This window comes from Mus caroli, chromosome 3 (genome assembly GCF_900094665.2).
Source record: "Mus caroli chromosome 3, CAROLI_EIJ_v1.1, whole genome shotgun sequence".
NCBI lineage: Eukaryota > Metazoa > Chordata > Mammalia > Rodentia > Muridae > Mus > Mus caroli.
Window position 1 is genome coordinate 50,888,859 of NC_034572.1, and position 19,306 is coordinate 50,908,164.

Sequence of the window (19,306 nt, forward strand, 5' to 3'; positions counted from 1 at the left end):
TGAAAGGTTGAGGGTTCATCTGCAGACAAAAATCTCTGACTCATAATAAAGCACTGCAGTTAGGAACCAAGTTAAGTTCTCTTTCCTTAGATAATGTTAAGTGTCGTGAGAAGCCCGGAGAGGGGGGGAATACTCTAAAGGAAAGGGAGGTGTGTGTTGGCCACGTCACTGGTGTCTTACACAAGTCAATGCTCTTTATCTTCGCCATATTCTCATTGTCCACCCTTTCTTATGCTAATTTTATAAAGAAACTAAACTTTCACAAACTCAGTTAGGACGGACGTAGTAAGAACTGCACGACACTGAATGTGTGAACTGGTTGTAGGAATGAAGCCCAGGGGAGGTTTGTCAAGGAGACTGCCCTTTGTATTGGGATTTTATTGCTGTGAACAGACACCATACCCACTGGCAACTCATATAAAGGAAAACATTTCATTGGACCCAGCTTACAATTCAGAGGTTTAGTCCATTGTCATCATGGTGGGAAGCGTGGTGGCAGAAGGCAGATAGGCTGCAGGAGAGGTAGCAGAGAGTTCTACATCTGGATCTTCAGGCAGCAGGAAGAGTGAGCCACTAGGCTTGTCTTGAGCTTCTAAAACCTCCCAGTGACACACTTCCTCCACTAAGGCCACACCTACTCCAATAAGTTCACTCCCTATGAGCCTATGGGTGCCATTTTTATTCAGACTACCATACCTTTCATTGACACATACACACCATCTCTACAGAACTCCATATGCTGCATGAAGTGTTCTGGATTTTTTTTTTTTTCATTAACATTGCACTCTCATTTTGCTTCTCTGAAGCTCTTATTTGACTCTGGGATGATCCTACAGATGACTCCCCCCCCCCAACCCCACCCAGGGTATCAGGGGCTAATTACTATTAATTTGTGCAAACCCTACAAATTAACTCACATCATCATACCCAGATGTTTGACTGAAGCCTTTCATCCTAATGATGGGAAGAAAGATAGGGTCTCCTGTCTGTGTAGTAATAAAATGCTTTGTGATTTGGTTTGTAATTTATGCAGAACAAAGCTGTGGTCAAAATGTCAAATTCTCCAGCTGGAGAGATGGCTCAGTGGATATGGAGGCTTGGATGAGAATGGGCCCCACAGGCTCCTATGTTTGAATGCTTGGGCCCCAGTTGGTGGAACTGTGTGGGAAGGATAAAGACACATGGCCTTATTGGAGGTGTGTCACTGTGGGATTTGAGGTTTTAAAAGTTTATGTCATTCCCAGTTAGCCATCTCTACGCCCCAACCCGGATCCCCTGCCCAAAGCCTGGAGCTTGTGGATCAGATGTAAGCTCTCAGCTACTGTTCCAGACTCATGCTTGTTTGCTAGCTGCCATGTTACCCACCTTGATGGCTATGGACTCTATCATCCTATGGAATCATGAGTCTCAAATTAAATGCTTCTTTTTAAATAATAATTTGCCTTGGTTGTGGTGTTTTGTTTTGACAATAAAGAAGTAACTAAGATGTTAGATAAAAGGCTCCCTGAGCAGGTGTGAAGACCTGAGTGCTGTCCCCAGAATCCAGGAAAGTTGGGGGAGGCAGTGATCCTGTGTAATCCCACCATCCCCAAGGTGAGATAAAAAGTGGAGACAGGACAGTTCCCAGGAGCTCTTGTGCCAACTAGACTGACACAAGCAAGCAGCAAACCAGAGACCTTGTACCAAACAACGTGGAAAGCAATGACTGACCAACCCCTGAGAGATTCTCCTCTGACATCCACATCCAATGGCACACATGTCTACACACACACACACACACAAATATTGCCATATTCTCAACCTTCAATCTGTTACAAATAGGAGACTAACAAATTATAAGAAAATGAGTGTATATAAATGCCACCAAGTCCCATCTTCCAGACATAGAAAACCTACTCACATGCTAACCAAGACAACAAAGAGGAGGATTTCACTGCTCATGGTTCATAAGCTGTGACAATAAAAAATGAGACCCCCAAAATTAAGTGAATTCTAAAGGTGACAGATATAAACCTGTCTCTAGTTTTTGTTGTTTTTTAAATTGAGAATGGTCCTGGTATCTGACTTCCAGAAGAAAGGTTTTAGAGAAATGTTGTTCAGTAGGATAAAGGTGACATTTCTGCCTAAATGATTTCAAGCTGTGCTGCTAAGATAACATATATGTATACATACATATCACACACACACACACACACACACACACACACACACACACACACCACTCTTTCCTTCTATTTTTGCATCTCCTTTTGCCCACTAGTTCATTTCCAGAATTCTCACTTCTCCATTTGCCATTATTCCCTAAACAATCCAACAGCTACTGATATCTCATTTATTATAAACAATTTAGGGCTGATTTAAAATGTAGGAAAGGATGCACAGGTGTTATATACAAATATTCTGTTGGGAATTGGTTCTAATGCTTGGTCTTGATTTGGCCCCCATATAGGAATCTGCATGTCCAGATGTTGAAGGTCCTTGTCCCTGATTGGTTTTTGATTGATCAATAAAGAGCCAATGGTCAATGGCTGGGCAGAGAGATAGAGGTGGGACTTCTAGGCTCCTGGAAGAAGAAACACAGGGAGGAAGAAGCAGCATCTACACCAGAAAAAAAGGAGTAGGACAGACCAAGACAGGAAGGGGAGAAAGGACAGGGGGGGAGGGAGGACGCTCCTGAGCAGTGTCAGCTACAGTGCCTGTCATAGATCTATTCATCCAACGCCACTCACCCACTACACGAAGTTGGTGAGACGCTGTTCCATTAATTAACTGGCAAACAACTTGTTCAACCAACCTTCCTTATAAACTCTTGCCCATTTTTGCAGTACTGCTTTTCTATGTGCCTTCTAATTATCTCAAATATTGTTTGGCATGTGTGCAGTTTGGGAAATTTCGAAGGTATGGCCTTGAGGGAGGAAGTGTGTCACTGGACAGGGCCTTGTGAACCCTGCTGTGACGGTTCAAGACTTGAGCCTTCAGCTTCCTGCTCTGACCAGCATGTCTGCTGTTTGCTAGCAGGAGCCCTGCCTCCCTGCTAAGACAGACTCTAATGAGCATTCTCCTGTAAGTTGTATTGGTCACGTTGTGCCAACACAGCAATAACAAGTAACTAATATAGGAAGAAACAAAGCCAGAGCACAAGAAACAAAGCCTCCCACAGCAGGCTTCTACTGGATCCCCAGGAGACTGCCGGAAGTTAGACTGTTACTAGCTAAGGGCTTTTCTAGCTCTCTGCTTGTGAAGGGTCATAAGGACTCAGGAGAAGGTAAGATGGGACCTAAAGTGAACTGGGTAAACTGACAGTATGCACTAAAGAAACAAACAAAATCATGATGTCAGCAATAATACAACGAATTCACTGTGTAAAATACTTAACCACCAACCAAAGAGTACACATGGTGGGACTCATGGCTCCAGCTACATATGTAGCAGAGGATGCTGGCCTAGTTGGTCATCAATGGGAGGAGAGGCCCTTGGTCCTGTGAAGGTTCTATGTCCCACTATAGGGGAATGCCAGGGCAGGGAAGCTGGAGAGGGTGGGTTGGTGAGCAGGGGGAGGGGGTTTTTTGGAGGGGAAATCAGGAAAGGGGATAACATTTGAAATATAAAGAAACTATCTAATTTTTAAAAAAAAGAGTAAAATACTGTCTATCATATCTGCAAAGATTCAAGAAGTATACAATGTCAAACCCTAGACTGCCAGTGGTGACAAGCATTTTTGCATGCATGTTGTTGCAAGTATAAACTGGCAGTCATTTTTAGGTAAAATAGTTGGTAGAATACATCAAATTTAAAGCCACATAAACTTTGAGGCAGGATTCCACCCTAGAAACTTAACTTCTAGCCACAGGCTGACTGTCTACTGCAGCAAGAAACAATCAGGGTCACCTACACAAAATATATTATTTGCAACTTAAAATAACAAAATTCGATAATATGCACTAGGATGGGGAGCTACTCATGAGACCCTGGTTGCTTACTGAGTGACCTCGTAGGAATCAACTGCTTTGCATAGTGATACCTTCATCTACAACAATGTGAGAAGCTTGGTGTTGTTAAGACTGCTACTATACAGATGAAACCAGACAATATATTAATGCTTTGTGAAGTGTTGGCATGTATTAAGTGCTCAGTAAACATTAACAATGCCATGTTATTGCTAAGCAAAACAAACAAACAAACAAACAAAAAACCCGGAAGTATCAAACAGCCTATATAATTGCTTTTTGTTACAAAAAAATCTATATTATGTCATAGGGGGAAAAAACAAGCCTTTTTTAAAAAAATCTAAGATTTGGGGGATATAAGCCATTTACTATTTGAGCTTTACATATGCTGGTGCTTAATATTTTCAATAAAAAGTCCTTATAACTTTAAAAGTAAGCAAGCAGGCCAAAGTCGACTGCTGGGTGATAAGGCACCTGCTTAGCATGTGCAAGACTCTGACTTCAGTCCTCAGTACTGTACAGGCAACGAGTGAGGAAGAAACATAGCTCTAAAAACTAGGTAAGCTTGGTCTGGGGCTGCAGCAAGCCCTGAACCAGCACCTCATTCCTAACAGAATTAGCCCCCCAGTGCTGCGAGCAGGTAGTTGGGGGAAGCCACGGTAAGAATGAGGCGCGAGCACACACAGCCAGAACCCAGATTCAGGATTAACGAGAGCAGGTTGCTTCGTTTTCAGTTATAACAATGGGAAAAGGTACCATGTTGTTAAAAACATAATTTTGATGAAGGTGTTGGAATGATTATGAATTTTTTTTGTTTTTTTAAAATTCATACCTTTAAGAGTTTTCCTGGGTACCTCAAATGAAATAGAACCTAAAAATCTGTGGACATTCATCTTGTTGAAGGCCATGTAGCCAGAGCATATTTGCCTACAGAACCTCGGGTCCTTCCCGTCTTTCTCACTGTCTGCCAGGGGTTGTAGAAGCCACTTCAGTTCCACCCAAAGCCCTCAGTAATAACCATCCCAGACGACAGAAACAAAGGCCCGAGTGGAAGCTCAATCGTATTTATTTTTTTTATATAGAATTGAGGAGTAAAACCTGTACCAGACTCTAGATCAAACGGTTTCATCTGATGGATTTGGCTGCACAGTTCCTGTATGTACAACATACTGGATTATAATCAACAACACAGGTAAACGTTTATTTGGTAAAATGTAGAAGTGTAAAAAAAAAAAATTAAGTTAAAGTATTAGCACACTGTATAATACAGGGGCAGGGGCAGGGGTCTCCGTCAATCACCATTTTAAAATAACCGTTTTCCTTTTCGAATGGCTTGTTTTGTTCCACGAAAAGTTACACTTTCACAAGTTGCTTCTAATGACATCGTAGGAACGCAGTACTCCGTGACATGTCCGTCACGGACAAGTCACGTCACCTTCTGCAGATTCCTTTCTGCTGAGCAATGCCCAGGCAGCTGAGGCTTGTGCACTTCTCATCCACTGAGAAATCACTGAAAGAAACACACTTTATAGCCTAGATACTACAGTAAAACAAGGCCTAAAAATCACCTGCTGTTAACAAATGACAGGGTGTGTAGCTATTTAAATGCTTCAGTGAAGTGTATCTTATCAAGAAAAACGTGTTTTGAATCCAACTTTAAAAAAATGTGTCTATCCTATGACAAAATTTGGAGATGACATGGTAAAATTTATTGATTTAGGACTAAGAAGACTAGACAGTCTGACAGTTGGCTTATAGTATGATAGAGTATATGAATAGCACCTTATTATGAATTCTTAGAAAATATTAATACTTATAACAACAAAGAACCACTGAGAGACTGCTCTGAGGGCTAGAGATGGTGCTCCATTGGGGAGCAGTTGCACACATGAAATCTTGGGTTCACTCAGAACTCAGGGAAAAAAGGTCTGGTTTCTAGCTTTAGTGCTCTGTAACAAACCATATTTTATGTTCTTAAAAACAACAACAACAATTATAATATCTGGCTTTATCTATTAGTAAACAGTCAAGGGCCATATTTCATTCTAGAAAAATACTATATTAATTAAAAAGTTTTAAACTAATTTACTAAGAAAATTATTCTAGTACTTCATAATGCCACAAGCTTATTAGAAAATTGCTTCTAAAACTTGGTAACATAAATCATAGATGATTTAACTAATTTTTTTTAAAAAAGGAGTATCTTTTGTTTCTTACACTTAATAACCTGCAATGCATCTATAAAAATATTTTTAAATACAGTAACACTGTCAAGTTTTGTTAGGTCCCTTGTGTTTTTGGCTTGTTTTTTGGTTTTCCTCAGAAAGAATGTGCTCTTTTTTGCAACTTTTGCTAACAAAAGAGGAAACGAAAGAGTGCTCCCTTTCAACCTAGTAGCAACAAAAAAATTCCTACTCGTCTCTCTTGGAGTGCTCAGAGAGAGCAAGGAATTAACGTGGACATAAACTGGGGTTCCTCAGAAAAAGAGAGATCACGTTAAGAGTGCTGAAAGCAACAGCGGTCCATGTTCTGTCAATACATGGACAATGTCACAGCCCCACCCCTTCCTCCTCTGCCCTTCCAGGTAAAGCTCACCCTGTCCCTCTTCTCTCTAACAGCGGTGTCTTTTGGCATAAAGGCAGCGGAGAGAAAACCGTTGCTTTGCTCTTCGGGGCACTTCTCCCACGTCTTGCTTGCCTTGTCTTTGAGGGGTTCTGACATGTCTGCTTTATTTCACATCACCTGGCCTTCCCGCCACCTTCCCTGGCTCTGCTACTTTGCCTCTGACCTTTCAACTTGCCTCTTCCCACCAAGACCAAATGAACTCTGTGCATTTCTATTTCAATGGATCAAAAGGGATCTTACTGAAGATCCTCAACCGAGAAGCCTTCACCCTCACGGCAACTGAAAGCTTGCTTCCAGGTTCTTGATGTCTTTCAAAATAAAAATTTAAAAAAGAGAGAGATTAAATTCATAGATTATAAATAATGTCAGTTTAAAATACTAAACAGCTAAGGACGTCATTGCCAAGTGCAGGCGGCCTGCCTGCCAGAGGAACATGAAGCTCTCAGTCCTGAAAAGCTAACAAAACAAATAATATGTTGGTTACATAGGAGGTATGAGTACATACCTTAGACTTTTTTCCTTACCAACGTAGCAAAAGGATTAGGACAGTGTACTTAGGAAACAATTTTACTGAATTCAGACGTACAAATCTACAGCTCATGTCCTGACTAGGGCCTTTCTGTATGTGTTAATCAGAGATCGGCTTCATTCTTCAGTTTCATAGACAGGATTATTTTAAACACTTGAAATCTTGAAAGCAGAATTAATAATGCCTCAGAGTACAAAACGCAGCACACAAAATTCATGGTTCATCAGGCTGTGACCTAGTTGGTCTGATGTTTTCAGAATCAGGTCCAAAAGACAAAAATATAGTTGCCACTGATTTATCAAAAACATGTGGCTACCTTCTGTAATAGCTACAAAATTACAGGGTTTTTATATATATATAAAACAAACATCAAATTCTAAGCTGCATTTTGAAAAAAAAATCCAAGCTGCAATTAAAAAAAAAAAGTTTTGTTCTGTAATCATTCATACTGGGACCAAATGGTCTCTTTCACGCGATCTGTCACGCAAGAATTGTGACAGATGTTGAAGTTACTCTCCTGCTCACAGAATGGAGCTGCTAAGCAGGAAAATGATGAACAGTGACAACATTGGTACTCTGTGCCCTTGTAAACACAGAATGAGAGAAGCCATCAGAGCCAGCATGGATCCCAAACTACACTGTATTCCCTACAGGAGAAAATTACTATTTATACAATGATTTTTTTTTTTTTTGAAGCTCGAGTTAAATAAGTTTTAAAGCATTTGTTACTACTGTTATCAATACAGCTTTTGAAACTGTAAATCACTTCCTGGACCAAGCTGCCTATCAGAATTCACTGCCTGAGGTCAGCTTTGTATGGCTTAGAATCAATTGATATATGAATTTAAGCTAACTGCAATAAAATCCAGCCATAGGGCTGCAGGCATTCTCTAAAGTCATTCTGCACAACCCATCCTGCTTTATCTGCCACAGAAATGCAGGCTTGCAGAAAATGAGAAGAGAGTATTTATTTCTGTGTAACGTAAGTTCCTGCGAATCAACACCAGGCAATGATTAAGCGGCCACACGGACAAGGAGTGTGAGTACAAAGGCAGAACGTGGTGCAGCTGCAGGCCCGCTCTGCTCCATCACTTGGTCCGCAAGGCCCAAGACTCGCGGCAGCTCACAGCTGCATCACGTTACAACAGTAGTGATTACAGCCAGGTTAGAAAGGGCTCGCTTTTGTTCAGAGCAGACTCTACGTCATTGAAGAGGGGGATCAGATCTTCAGACTCCAAAGTCCCGAGGTCAACATTTGTTCCTGGAAGGCAGTCCAGGAAATCAGGGAAGCGTGTCTGCTGGGGATTGACGGTCATGGGTGTCTGACCAGAATTTTCACCTGTAATAGAATGAAGGTGATCGGGTTATTTCCTCCTTGTAAATTCTTTTTTTTTTTTTAATTTAAATTTTTGTTGTTGGTCAAGACGGGGTCTCACTATGTACTTCTGACTGTCCCAGAAGTCACTATGTAGACCACTGGCCTTAAACTCACAGAGCTACACCTGCCTCTGTCTCCTGAGTGCTGGGATTAAAGGTATGTACCATTACACTCAACTAAATTTCACTTTTTATGAGTATTTTGCCCATAAAATTTTACATCTGTGCAACATATGTGTGCCTGGTACTCACAGACCAGAGAGTGTTAAGTACCCACAGAATTGGAGTAACAGACAGTTGTGTGCTATCATGCAGGCAGTGGAACTTGAGCTGGAGTCCTCTGGAAGAGCAGCTGATGCTCTTAACCACTGAGCCATCTTGCCAGCCTTTTCTTTTAAGTTCTTGAGTAGGGCACAGATAGCTCAAGGGTTAATAGAACTCACATTTTATTTATGCAGACAGACACCACGTTACCGACCTAGTCCTATTTTGGAAGTGTTTAGCCCAATAAGACTAGAGTTCTGCAGAATACAAAGTAAGAATAAAACGCTAGAAAGTTAAGCCCCTAGGATCAGTGTCTGCCGTATCCACATCACAGGGGCTGGAGAGATGGCTTGGCAGTTAAGAGCACTTAAATCAAACACGGCCCAGTGCAAACCGCCCCTATGTGACTCTTTACAGCCCCTCCTATGTTCTCTACCTACTCCTGTCAGTCTATAAGACCCAGAGAGATGCCATTCCAGCATCCAACCTGTACTTTCGCAAGGCTCAACTGTAAATCTGGCTATGAGTCTAGCATTCAGACTCAACATTTTAGACTCTTAGCAGCACAGAGCAGTTGGACATGCACAGAGTATGCTAAGCTTGAGGTACTGCAAACCAATGATTCAGGAGACAATCTCTTATTTTTTGTCAGAACTACTACACGTGTATGAGTGTTTTGCATGCATAAATGTCAGTGTAACTCCTGAATGTTTGGTGCCTACAAAGGTCAGATGGGGGTGTTGTATACCCTGGAACTGGTGTTACAGAGAGTTGTAAGTCACATGTAGATGCTGCATACTGAACCTGGGTCTTTTGGAAGAGCATCAAATGCTGAACCATCTCTCCAGCACAACAACTGCTTTTCTGTCATGAATAATAATAGAAGGGAAACTTGCAAAAGTATTTACAGAGAGCATAGACTCAAGCTGTCATCTAGTTTTGGCTTGGCTACTACGTGAAAGCCAAGCATGGTGGTCCATGCCTTTAATTGCTATTAATGCTCTATTCGGGAGGCAGAGTCAGGTGGATCTCTTGAAGTTCAAGGTCAACCTGGTCTACATACCAAGTTTCAGCACAGCCAGAGGTACATAGAGAGACCCTGTATCAAAATTAAAAGGAAGGAATGGGAGGAGGGAGGGAGGAAGAAGAAAATCTGTGTCCCAACACCAAAGTGCAAACTTACTTAAGAGACTATTTTGTTGTTTGGACATGGTCTACTCTATAGGATGCACAGGCTGGGGACTAGAAAAGTCAAGCTTGTTGTCTTCTTGTAAATGGCTGAAGTGGGATATTATGTTAGAACAGAATTCTCTGAGTTATTGATTTTCTAAATGACCACTGTCAATCCCTTCTAAAACTAGTGAGTAACATGAAAATATCAGCATGCCTGGAGAACCACAAAGAGTAGTATTTCCCAGTAAAAAGAGTGGACTACTCATTACAACCAAAAAGAGGGTACAGCACAGTCACCTCACTGCAGTTATGTATAATTCTGAGGAAAGGGAAATACTAAAAAGGATGGGGGTGGGTCTTAAAAATCTCACATCTATGTGAAGTCATATTTGCACAAACTCTGAAAGGTCTATATTTAGTAATAGCAGACTGAGTGGAATTTTAGTTTATGTTGAAGGCTTGTGTTTCCCATTGGATTTTAGGATTGCCAGAATCAAGGGGACAATGTGAAAATGAAAACACTACAGACAGTGGAAGACTGCGTGCCCACCTGTATCCATCTCGTCCATGTTGCTGAGGAAGTCTTCTGGAGTTGTGGGGACACTGTAGCACCCTAACCCCAGGCCGCTGTCTGTGCTCTGCTCCCGCGAATGATAGGGCCCTCTGTAGAAAATAAAAATAAATGAAGGAGACTTCAATGTGAGTCTACTCAATAAAGTTCAAAATTAAAACACAGTCACAGAACTCAATCAGTGAAAGGGAGAAAATTATGTGGCCCTTTTCATTTTGAAACATATAACCTGATCTTACCAAAACCAATCATCAATTCTATGCACTAAAACTGGTCGCTCGCCATACAAAGGTTTCCTTACTGACTCAAAATAACCACTTGGACTCTATTCTACATATAGATAATATCTATGTAAATATTTTAAAAACCAGAAAATAGTGCTGAATTATGCTCATAGATACGAACAGTCATGGTGATAGAACTCATGGTGGTCCATGTCTATAATCTCAACACTCAAGAGGCTGGGGAAAGGGGATCCAGAAAAATAGCAGAGTTCACTGTGACAGAAACACACCACTTTCTGCAGAGTGGCTGCTCCTGAGGAATGAAGGAAGGGAGGAAGCCTAATGTGGCTGAGGTGGGCTCCAACAGAAGCCTTTGAGATGCAGCAAGCCTGGGTGGTGAGTGCCAGAGTCCTCTCCATGTTTTTCTACTCTTTAAAATAAACACCTTTTAAAAATCTATTTGTTCATTATTCGGGCTACTTGTTTTTTTCACCTCTATCTTTATTTGTATTTGCTAGGAGCCTTGTAAGAGCAGAAAAGAGCAAAACCACAATGGATGTAGATGTAGATGTAGATATATACAATACCCCTCCCCCTCCCCTCTATTAGGTCTACAATTAAGGTTTACTATTTCCATTGATCAGATACTTCTGGCTAAATCACCTTTTTCTTCTGCTACTACTTTTCTTTCTTTCTTTTTTAAAGCCAACATCTCTTTGTTTTAATTAATTTTTAATTGTGAAATAACTTAAAAGTCACACCAAACATGCAAAAAGAACTGTTTCTATATACCTTCCATCAGGCTCCCTTAATTAAAACAGTTTTCACAAGCACAACAAATTAACTAAACTATAAACACTATTCACCTTTCACCATAAATACCTGTGAATTTTCTTGTATTGTGTGCCATGACATGCTTTTAACTGCACCCTTACTCGCAAGAATTTCAAGATTCTTGCAAGTGATTACCAAATAGCATGGTCCTGTTTAAATGTGAAGTTCAGTCTCACGTGCAAATCACTGAAGGATATATTCCATGACATGTGACTAAGTTTTCCTTTATTCTGTCATCCGCCCCCAACTCTCCCCCCATCCCCAAAGCTCCCTGCCTTTCCACAGTGTAAACAAACACCCCATTACAGTCTAAACCACGGGGAAGAAAGGAAAAGTCAGTGGTCCCCAGTGTAAACTTACCCATTGAGGAAAGGATCTGAGCTACTGTTGGTGACAGATCTCATATCTGTGCTCATGGCAGGCGTGTTGACAGGGGCCATGGTCTCGGTTTCCATGGGGAGCTGTCGGCAGAGGGCAGCTTCCTATACAAGAGTCAGAGGGGAAAGAGAGTTACTCAATTGCCACAAAGGGTTGCATCATAATGTACTTCATGGGAAAACTGCTCACCAAACACAATACACTTTATATTTCAGTAGATCAAAGTCACTAGTGTCCTTCCTCCACAGTCTTCAAGGCATGTCCTTCTACTCCCAGCTAACTGAACCTATGGGGACACTGGACCTCTGGGCACTTACTCTGAAAAACATGCACCTGCCCATGGAATTGTTTAGACACACAAGCCATATCATAGCCTCTCAAAATACTTTCTCACTGACAAGTCAGTTTTGCTCTAGAGTCTCAGATTAAATCTAGAAACAGTCAAAAGTAACTAGACACCTCTGGACCAGCATGCAAATCTGGTCTCTCCCATTTACATGCTAGTCCAGAAGGGTGAGTAAACTTGAGACTACCACAAACTCTTACAAACACTCACATATGCTAAACCTCTTGGCATGAAAACAACTGGTCAGTGATTTATATTCTAGCAAATACAAGAATCCTTTGGCTAATATCCTCACTATCCAATAGTGTGCACACATATTCATTCCCATTCATTCTCTCTCTCTCTCTCTCTCTCTCTCTCTCTCTCTCTCTCTCTCTCTCTCCAAGAATAGCTGCATTTCCTATTAACCAAGTGGAGAGAAATCAGCTCCTGAAAGTTGCCCTCTGATCGCCACATGTGTACTATGGCACAAGTGTGCTCACACATGCACTAAATAAATACTAAATAAATAAAGTAAAAACTTTCTTAAAAGCAGGAAAGGGAACTACTTGGAAGGAAGGAGGTTACAATCAAGAGAGTAGAAAGATGTCAGAGTGTAGTGAGGGGTTAATAAGCATAATATATATGTATGAAAATGTCAGGATGAAATCCATTTCTTTGTATGCTAACCAAGAAAAAATAAATAAAGACTATATAATAAAGGGTAAAGAACCTGTAGTATGCGGATGGGAAATGCTCACTGCTTTTCCACATTTTAAATCCAAGAGAAGTGCTATCCCATTCTTCATCATTGGGTCCTAACTAGTTACACCAGTCTCCAAGTCACCAAAAGAGGAAATGCCATATCCTGTCTGTAGGGGTCTCACAGGATCATGTGTCTACCTTCTTCAAGTAACTAACAAAATGCACGAGACTGCAGAGGGCTCTTTTAACCCTAATGGCATTAAAAAATAATAAATTGGACCATTTATTATTAACAATGCAATGGAATGACTTGTTTAAGATTATTGTAAGATTATTCTTGGGTCACAGACCATTCCAAAGAACAGCTAAATATAAGGAAGACCTCTGCTTCCTACCCTACCAGGATGGATAGTGGAGACACATCTTGCCTGTAGCCCAGTGGCCAAACTACCATCCCAGCCTGGCTCTGATACAGTCTCCCAATCTTAGTGTCTGGCTTTAACATTGCTTCCAGATCCTGAATCCATACAATTTTTCCCTCTGTCTGGAACACATGTCCCAACAAAGCCCATTTCCCTTAGTTACTAACCCACAAATGCCAGGTATCAAGACACTCCTCCCTGCCTCTATCTAAAAGGTCACCTCCCACCACCCATGACTGTCTGCCTTTTAACCTGCACCTATTTTCTTCACAGCAACTTGGGTTTTATCTTGTCCTCCCCAATGAATGACCCATGAAGGAGGGATCTTATTCACCATGTTCATGCCTACACACCCACTACCTGTAACCATGTTAAGTATGTAGTAGTAGATACCCATAAAATACATTCTGAGTAAGTAAATGAGAAATAGTATTTATTCAAATAGAAACATTTAAAAAAATATGCTGGTAATAACAAAATGAGAAATAAAAGAAAAAAAATCACACCTTCAACCACAAATTAGTACACACGCTGCCTAGCTAAGAGTTCACCTGAATCCTCCTCCGCTGTCCCTAACATAAGATGCACGGTGCTAAGTGGCCAGTAACAGAAACAGTAGCACCAAATACTTGGATGTGAATTCTGGCCTTGCTGTGTCCCATTGAGGTATTTCACAATGTTGTCCCCTACCACCTCACAGCGGGGAATAATAACACCACATGTGCAAAATGCTGCTGTCATGACAAAGATGCTCGGAACAGAGCTTGCTCCAGAAGTCACTGCATCGATATCTGATGTCACCTCACCTTATGTTCTGCATACCAATCTCAAAAACACAGGTTAAAGACAAAAATAAAGACACTGGCAGTAAAGGACTTGCCTAAAGGTACAAGGAAAACCATGGGTTCCATGCCCAGAACTACAAAAACAAGTGTGTAAGCAGATAACTTTAAAAGTATCCCTCACTGTTGTGTGGAATAGATCCACTTTGGTACCTAAGAGTTTCCTCCTAGTCACCTTTCACCTTTGAAAGATTAAATCAGAATGTGAAAATCCATCACAAGGCTAAGAAAACTTACACTGCCTAAAATTAGGTTTAACTATAGAGTGGTGAGAGTTGTATTTTATACTATAATAGTTCTACATTTAGAACTTTGAAAATTCTACCTGCCCGGTTTTCCACTGTTGTGTTCTGTTTTTATTTTGTCAAGTTGACACATGTTAAAGTCATCTGGAAAGAGGAATCTCAGTTGAGAAAGTGCCTCCATCAGATAGCTGACAGGAGAGTCTTTGGAGCATTTTCTTGGTGGGAGGACAGCCTAGCTCACGGAGAGCAGGGCAGGACTACCCTAGGTAGGTGGTCTTAGGTTATACAAGAAAGCAGGCTGACTGAGTAAGCCAGACAATACATTCTTACAGGCCAGGCTCCTGCCTGTAGGTTCCTGCCCTGCCCTCCCTCAGGTGATGGGATAAATATAAGACGGAATAAAGTCCATCCTTCCCAGGTTGCTCTTTTGTTATGGTGTTCAGAGCAACAGAAACCCAAGTAAGATAGTCCTGTTTTGAAAAGTTAAAAAAAAAAAAATCCCCATATCTGCCCACAAATTTGGGGGGTGGGTGGATAATACCAAAGGTTAAAAATAAAGGACCAACCTCCCCAGTATGTCCTTATCAAAACTGGGTAATTAAAGTCTAGATCAGAATGCTTTTGACTGTCACCTGATAGCTGAAGCCCTTATATAAGCAAAAGGGCAATCATCCACCTTTACCTCAACCATGAAGAGTGCTCAAAACTAATTATCAACCTCTCTGGTCTTGGCAGGTGTGCTGGTTAGTTTACGTCATCCTACACAAACTAGAGTCACCTGGGAAGAGAGGCTTGCATCTGTAAGATTGGCCTGTGGGCAGACCTGTGGTGCACTTTCTTGATTGATGACAGATGTGGGAGTGCAAGCTGAGAGGCCTAGTGGAGAACATTCCTCCATGGTTCTTGCCTCGGTTCTTGCTTTGGGCTCCTCCAGCCTTGGCTTTTCCCCTAAAGGACGGACTGTAGCTGGTAAGACACTCTTTTCTCCTTCAAGCTGCTTCCAGTATTTTATCATGGCAACGGAAAGGCAAACTATTGTGGTCTATTCACAGGGCACCACCAGTCCTGTCTAAAACAGGCCTCTGATTTCTCCACATCTCAGTACTTCAGGTCTCTCTTCCTCCAAACACATCTTACCCAGCTTTAGTATTTAGGTTATACAGCCACATTCCAGATGCGTTCCCAGACCATCACAGCCCCAGAGGGTGGCGACATTCCCCCTTCAGCTTCAAACATTATTTGATGTGCCTAGCTGGTACTCGAAAGTACACACACCTAATACTGGGCTCCAAACAGCTCCTATTATCTTCAGATTTTACCTAATGTTAGCACTCCCCTTCCAGCTTCAAACCTGATTGGGGCTATCAATTTGACAGGATTTAGAATACCGTGGAGACAAACCTCTGGACATACTTGTGAGGAATTGCCTGTGATTACATTAATTAACAATCTAGGTTAAGTGAAGTGGAAAGATGTATCCTAAATATGGGCAGTACCGATTCATGGGCTGGGATCCTGGACTAAATAAAAATGAGCAAGCTAGCTGTACTCCATTTCTGTGTGGTGTGTGTCTGTGTGAGTGTGTGTGTGTCCTGACTAGACACAATGTGACCGCATTCTGCCTCCATGCCTTCCATACTACAATGATCTGTACTGTACAACCTGGAACCATGACCCAAAGTAATCCCTTCTCTATCACACTCCAGGTATGATTCTCTGCAACAATGAGACAATGCCTGTCTTCCTAGAAGATTCAATTGGGGGGGGGAGGGTGTTTGGATGGTCTGGTGCTGCTATGAATTCAAATGCTAAATACTGTATGTATGTTTGTATATATATTTCATACATATAATATATATATGTATATATATATATATCAGCTTTTGTCATGCAAACCTTGCTCCCCAGGTTATTGGTCAAAAAAGGCTAAAGACTATGACTGCACAGTAGATGGAGGTAGGTGGGTTTTCAAATACCTGGATGGGGCAGCAAGGAGAGAGGAAAAAGGAGAAGAGAGGAGATGGCGGGAGGAGAAAGGAGCCATGAGAAGAGATGGACCACAAGCAGATGGCCAGGAGAAACAGCAAGTGACAAGGGACACATGGCTGGGATGTAAGTTAAAATAGTGCCAAACCTGCCCAATCTAGGCCTATAACTTGTAAATAAAATACCAGGATTGTGTGTCTTTTACACAGACTAGCTAGAATATAAAAACACCAATTATAAGATTCTAGACAGACAATCACAGAGACTAGACAATGGACAGGCATTAGGATATTCATCTAACCCCTATATCGCTGTTCTCTGGTCTTACATCCATCTCCAGGAACATCATTACTTCTGCAATTACTCCAGCTGACTTCCCTGCCATGCCATCAAGCTGTGTGTCAGGCGTTGGGCAGGTTCTATCAACGCTTTCACCAAGCCACACAATGCATGAGCATGACCACTAGAGAATATCAGGTCTTCGAGGAGTCAGGATATCACAAAACTCAAAGGCCTCACAATGGCTCTTAAGCTACTAGTGAAGTACGAGATCCCTCCAATCACAGATTTGTGGCAGATAGAATGAAGAAATTTCTAGTTGTAATCAGGTAAGGTACTGGCTACTTCTCAGTTCTGTGGGCTATTTGCCAGTGGAATTCTCAAGAAGTAGTTAAGGATGCTGTTGAACCTGTCCTGAGCTTGGCATAACAGAAAGCAGTGATGCAATGCAGAGAAGAGGACTTTAAAATCACAATAATCAGAGTTCAAATCCCAGGTCAGTTACAATAGAGATGTGAAATTTTAAATTCTAAATGTGAAAACTAAATTCTTTTTTTTTTAATTTTTTTAATTTAGGGCTGGAGAGATGGCTCAGCCATTAAGAACACTGACTGCTCTTCTGAAGGTCCTGAGTTCAAATTCCAGCAACCACATGGTGGCTCACAATCGTCTGTAATGAGATCTGACGCCCTCTTCTGGGGTGTCTGAAGACAGCTACAGTGTACTCACATATAATAAATAAATAAATCTTTTAAAAAAATTTAATTTAAAAAACGGTATTTATTTATTTTTACCTGTATGGGTTTGGGGGGATTGTTTGCCTGCAGGTATGTCTGCTCACCAAATGTGTGCAGTGCCTAAGCTATTCAAAAAAGAAGACGGGGGACCCCCTGGAACTAGCATAAGAGCTGGTTTGAAACTATCATGTGAGTACTGAGATCTGAACTCTGGGTCTTTGGACAAGCAGTCAGTGCTCTTAACCATCTCTGCAGCCCCTTGGACTAAATCCTTGACAGTTCATTTAAGATGCTTTATGAAGCATCTTGTTGAACATAGATCAAAGAACACAGTGAGACAAACAATAGAAGGTGTCATGGACGGCACAGAAAGATTTGAGAGGCAAAGAGACTTGACTAGACTTTGCAAAAAAAGCCATGTGAAGCCTGAATATAGGACTCCATTAACTTAGTTTACTGATGAGGAAACAGGGCCAGAGAGAGTTAAGTGGTTTTCCCAGGGCCCTGTAGTTAACAGCAGGTGGAGCCAGTGTCTAAATCCAGGCAGTTTGACCTCTGAGGCTATTCCGGTAATTTCCACAGACAAGAGTACCAGGGAGAAGGCAGTGAGGACTGAAGTTGGCAGGCCTCAAATTCAAACCCTTTCACCTACTACTGGAGATGAAACTTGGGCAAGTTACTTCATTTCTCTGATCCTGTTTTCCCAGCTATAAAATGGAAATACCAACCCCATGACCTCATTCAGCTTGTTTAGAAGAGAACTTAACGAACCAGCCTATTCAACAGCACTGAGCACAGTTTTTCCTCCCCTAGCCGGGAGGAAGATGGGATTGGAAATGTTTTATGATCCTTTTCGATGTATATGGGTGGAGCTAGTATCCCGGGAATTCACACCACATTTAGCAAAGTTTTAAGGTTCGGTTTTAAAGGCCAGTCTCCGAAAGTTCTGAAAAGCTGCGGCCCTCCCTCCTCCTGCCCCCAACATTTCTTCACATACAAGCTGGGAATGGAAACCCTCTGTAAAACAGTCTTTGGAATGAATCTTCGTGAGTTACTGGTAATCTGTTAGCTCCCTTAAACAACAAAACCAAAAATCATTTATGGATTCAAAAGGCACCCTCCTAGGGCTGAGAAGCTGTGCGGTGGACGCAGAGGATAATGAAGGGCAGAGACGACTTGTGAGTTAAGAAGTTCTGGAAGCTTCCTCCCCTCAAGTTCCCCCACTGGCCTGCAGCTCTGTGGAATAAATCAACAGAAGAAGCTAGAAAGTAAAAGGCAAAGGAGAGCAGGGCCTGGCTCTGAGTGAGTGTTTTTGGCTCGCAGGGCACCTCCCACCAGCCAGCTCCTGCCTTGGCTGGAATGTACTTCAAAGGGAGCTAACTGAATGATAATAACCTCTTCTGGGGGTGCTCAGCTTGATTTAAGTGTGTAGCCGGGATTCTACAAAAATGGAAGACCGAATTGTTTTAATTATAAAGGGTGGGGCGAGTAGAAACAAATGAAAAGAAATGAAAGCAGTATTTTAAAATCCCACAGTTAAAACAGTTATTTCAGTGCAGGGGTGCAGCTCACTCTTTCTCAAAGCCATGGAGACTGCAGAGGCAGACTGCCTGGGAAGGAGGTGGTTGTGTGTGTGTGTGGGGGGGGGGTGTTTCTGGTGTCAATCTCTTTTAAAGCCTGTACCAAGCTGCCACATTTCCTGGAGTGTCTCTTTGAAACACCTCGCACACACTCAGCTGTCCGACTGGCTCTAGAAAAGTGCAGATTCGAAACTCTGATACTTTGGAGGAAACATTTGTTGAGTCTGTAATTATTATCCAAAGCCTGTTATCTCCTAAGAATC

General features: G+C 41.7%; 1 protein-coding gene across 2 annotated transcripts in view; it reads right to left on the reverse strand.

The window, feature by feature from the left end:
- Positions 1–4,995: 4,995 nt before the first annotated feature.
- Wwtr1 (WW domain containing transcription regulator 1) overlaps positions 4,996–19,306 on the reverse strand; it is a 119,814-nt gene continuing 105,503 nt past the window's right edge. For both annotated transcript variants that reach the window (XM_021158158.2, XM_021158157.2), the window contains exons 5-7: positions 11,905–12,026; positions 10,466–10,578; positions 4,996–8,440 (exon numbers count right to left, since the gene is read on the reverse strand). In XM_021158158.2, coding sequence (XP_021013817.1) covers positions 8,256–8,440; positions 10,466–10,578; positions 11,905–12,026 — 420 coding nt within the window. In that variant the 3' untranslated portion in view covers positions 4,996–8,255. The remainder of the gene's footprint in view (positions 8,441–10,465; positions 10,579–11,904; positions 12,027–19,306) is intronic.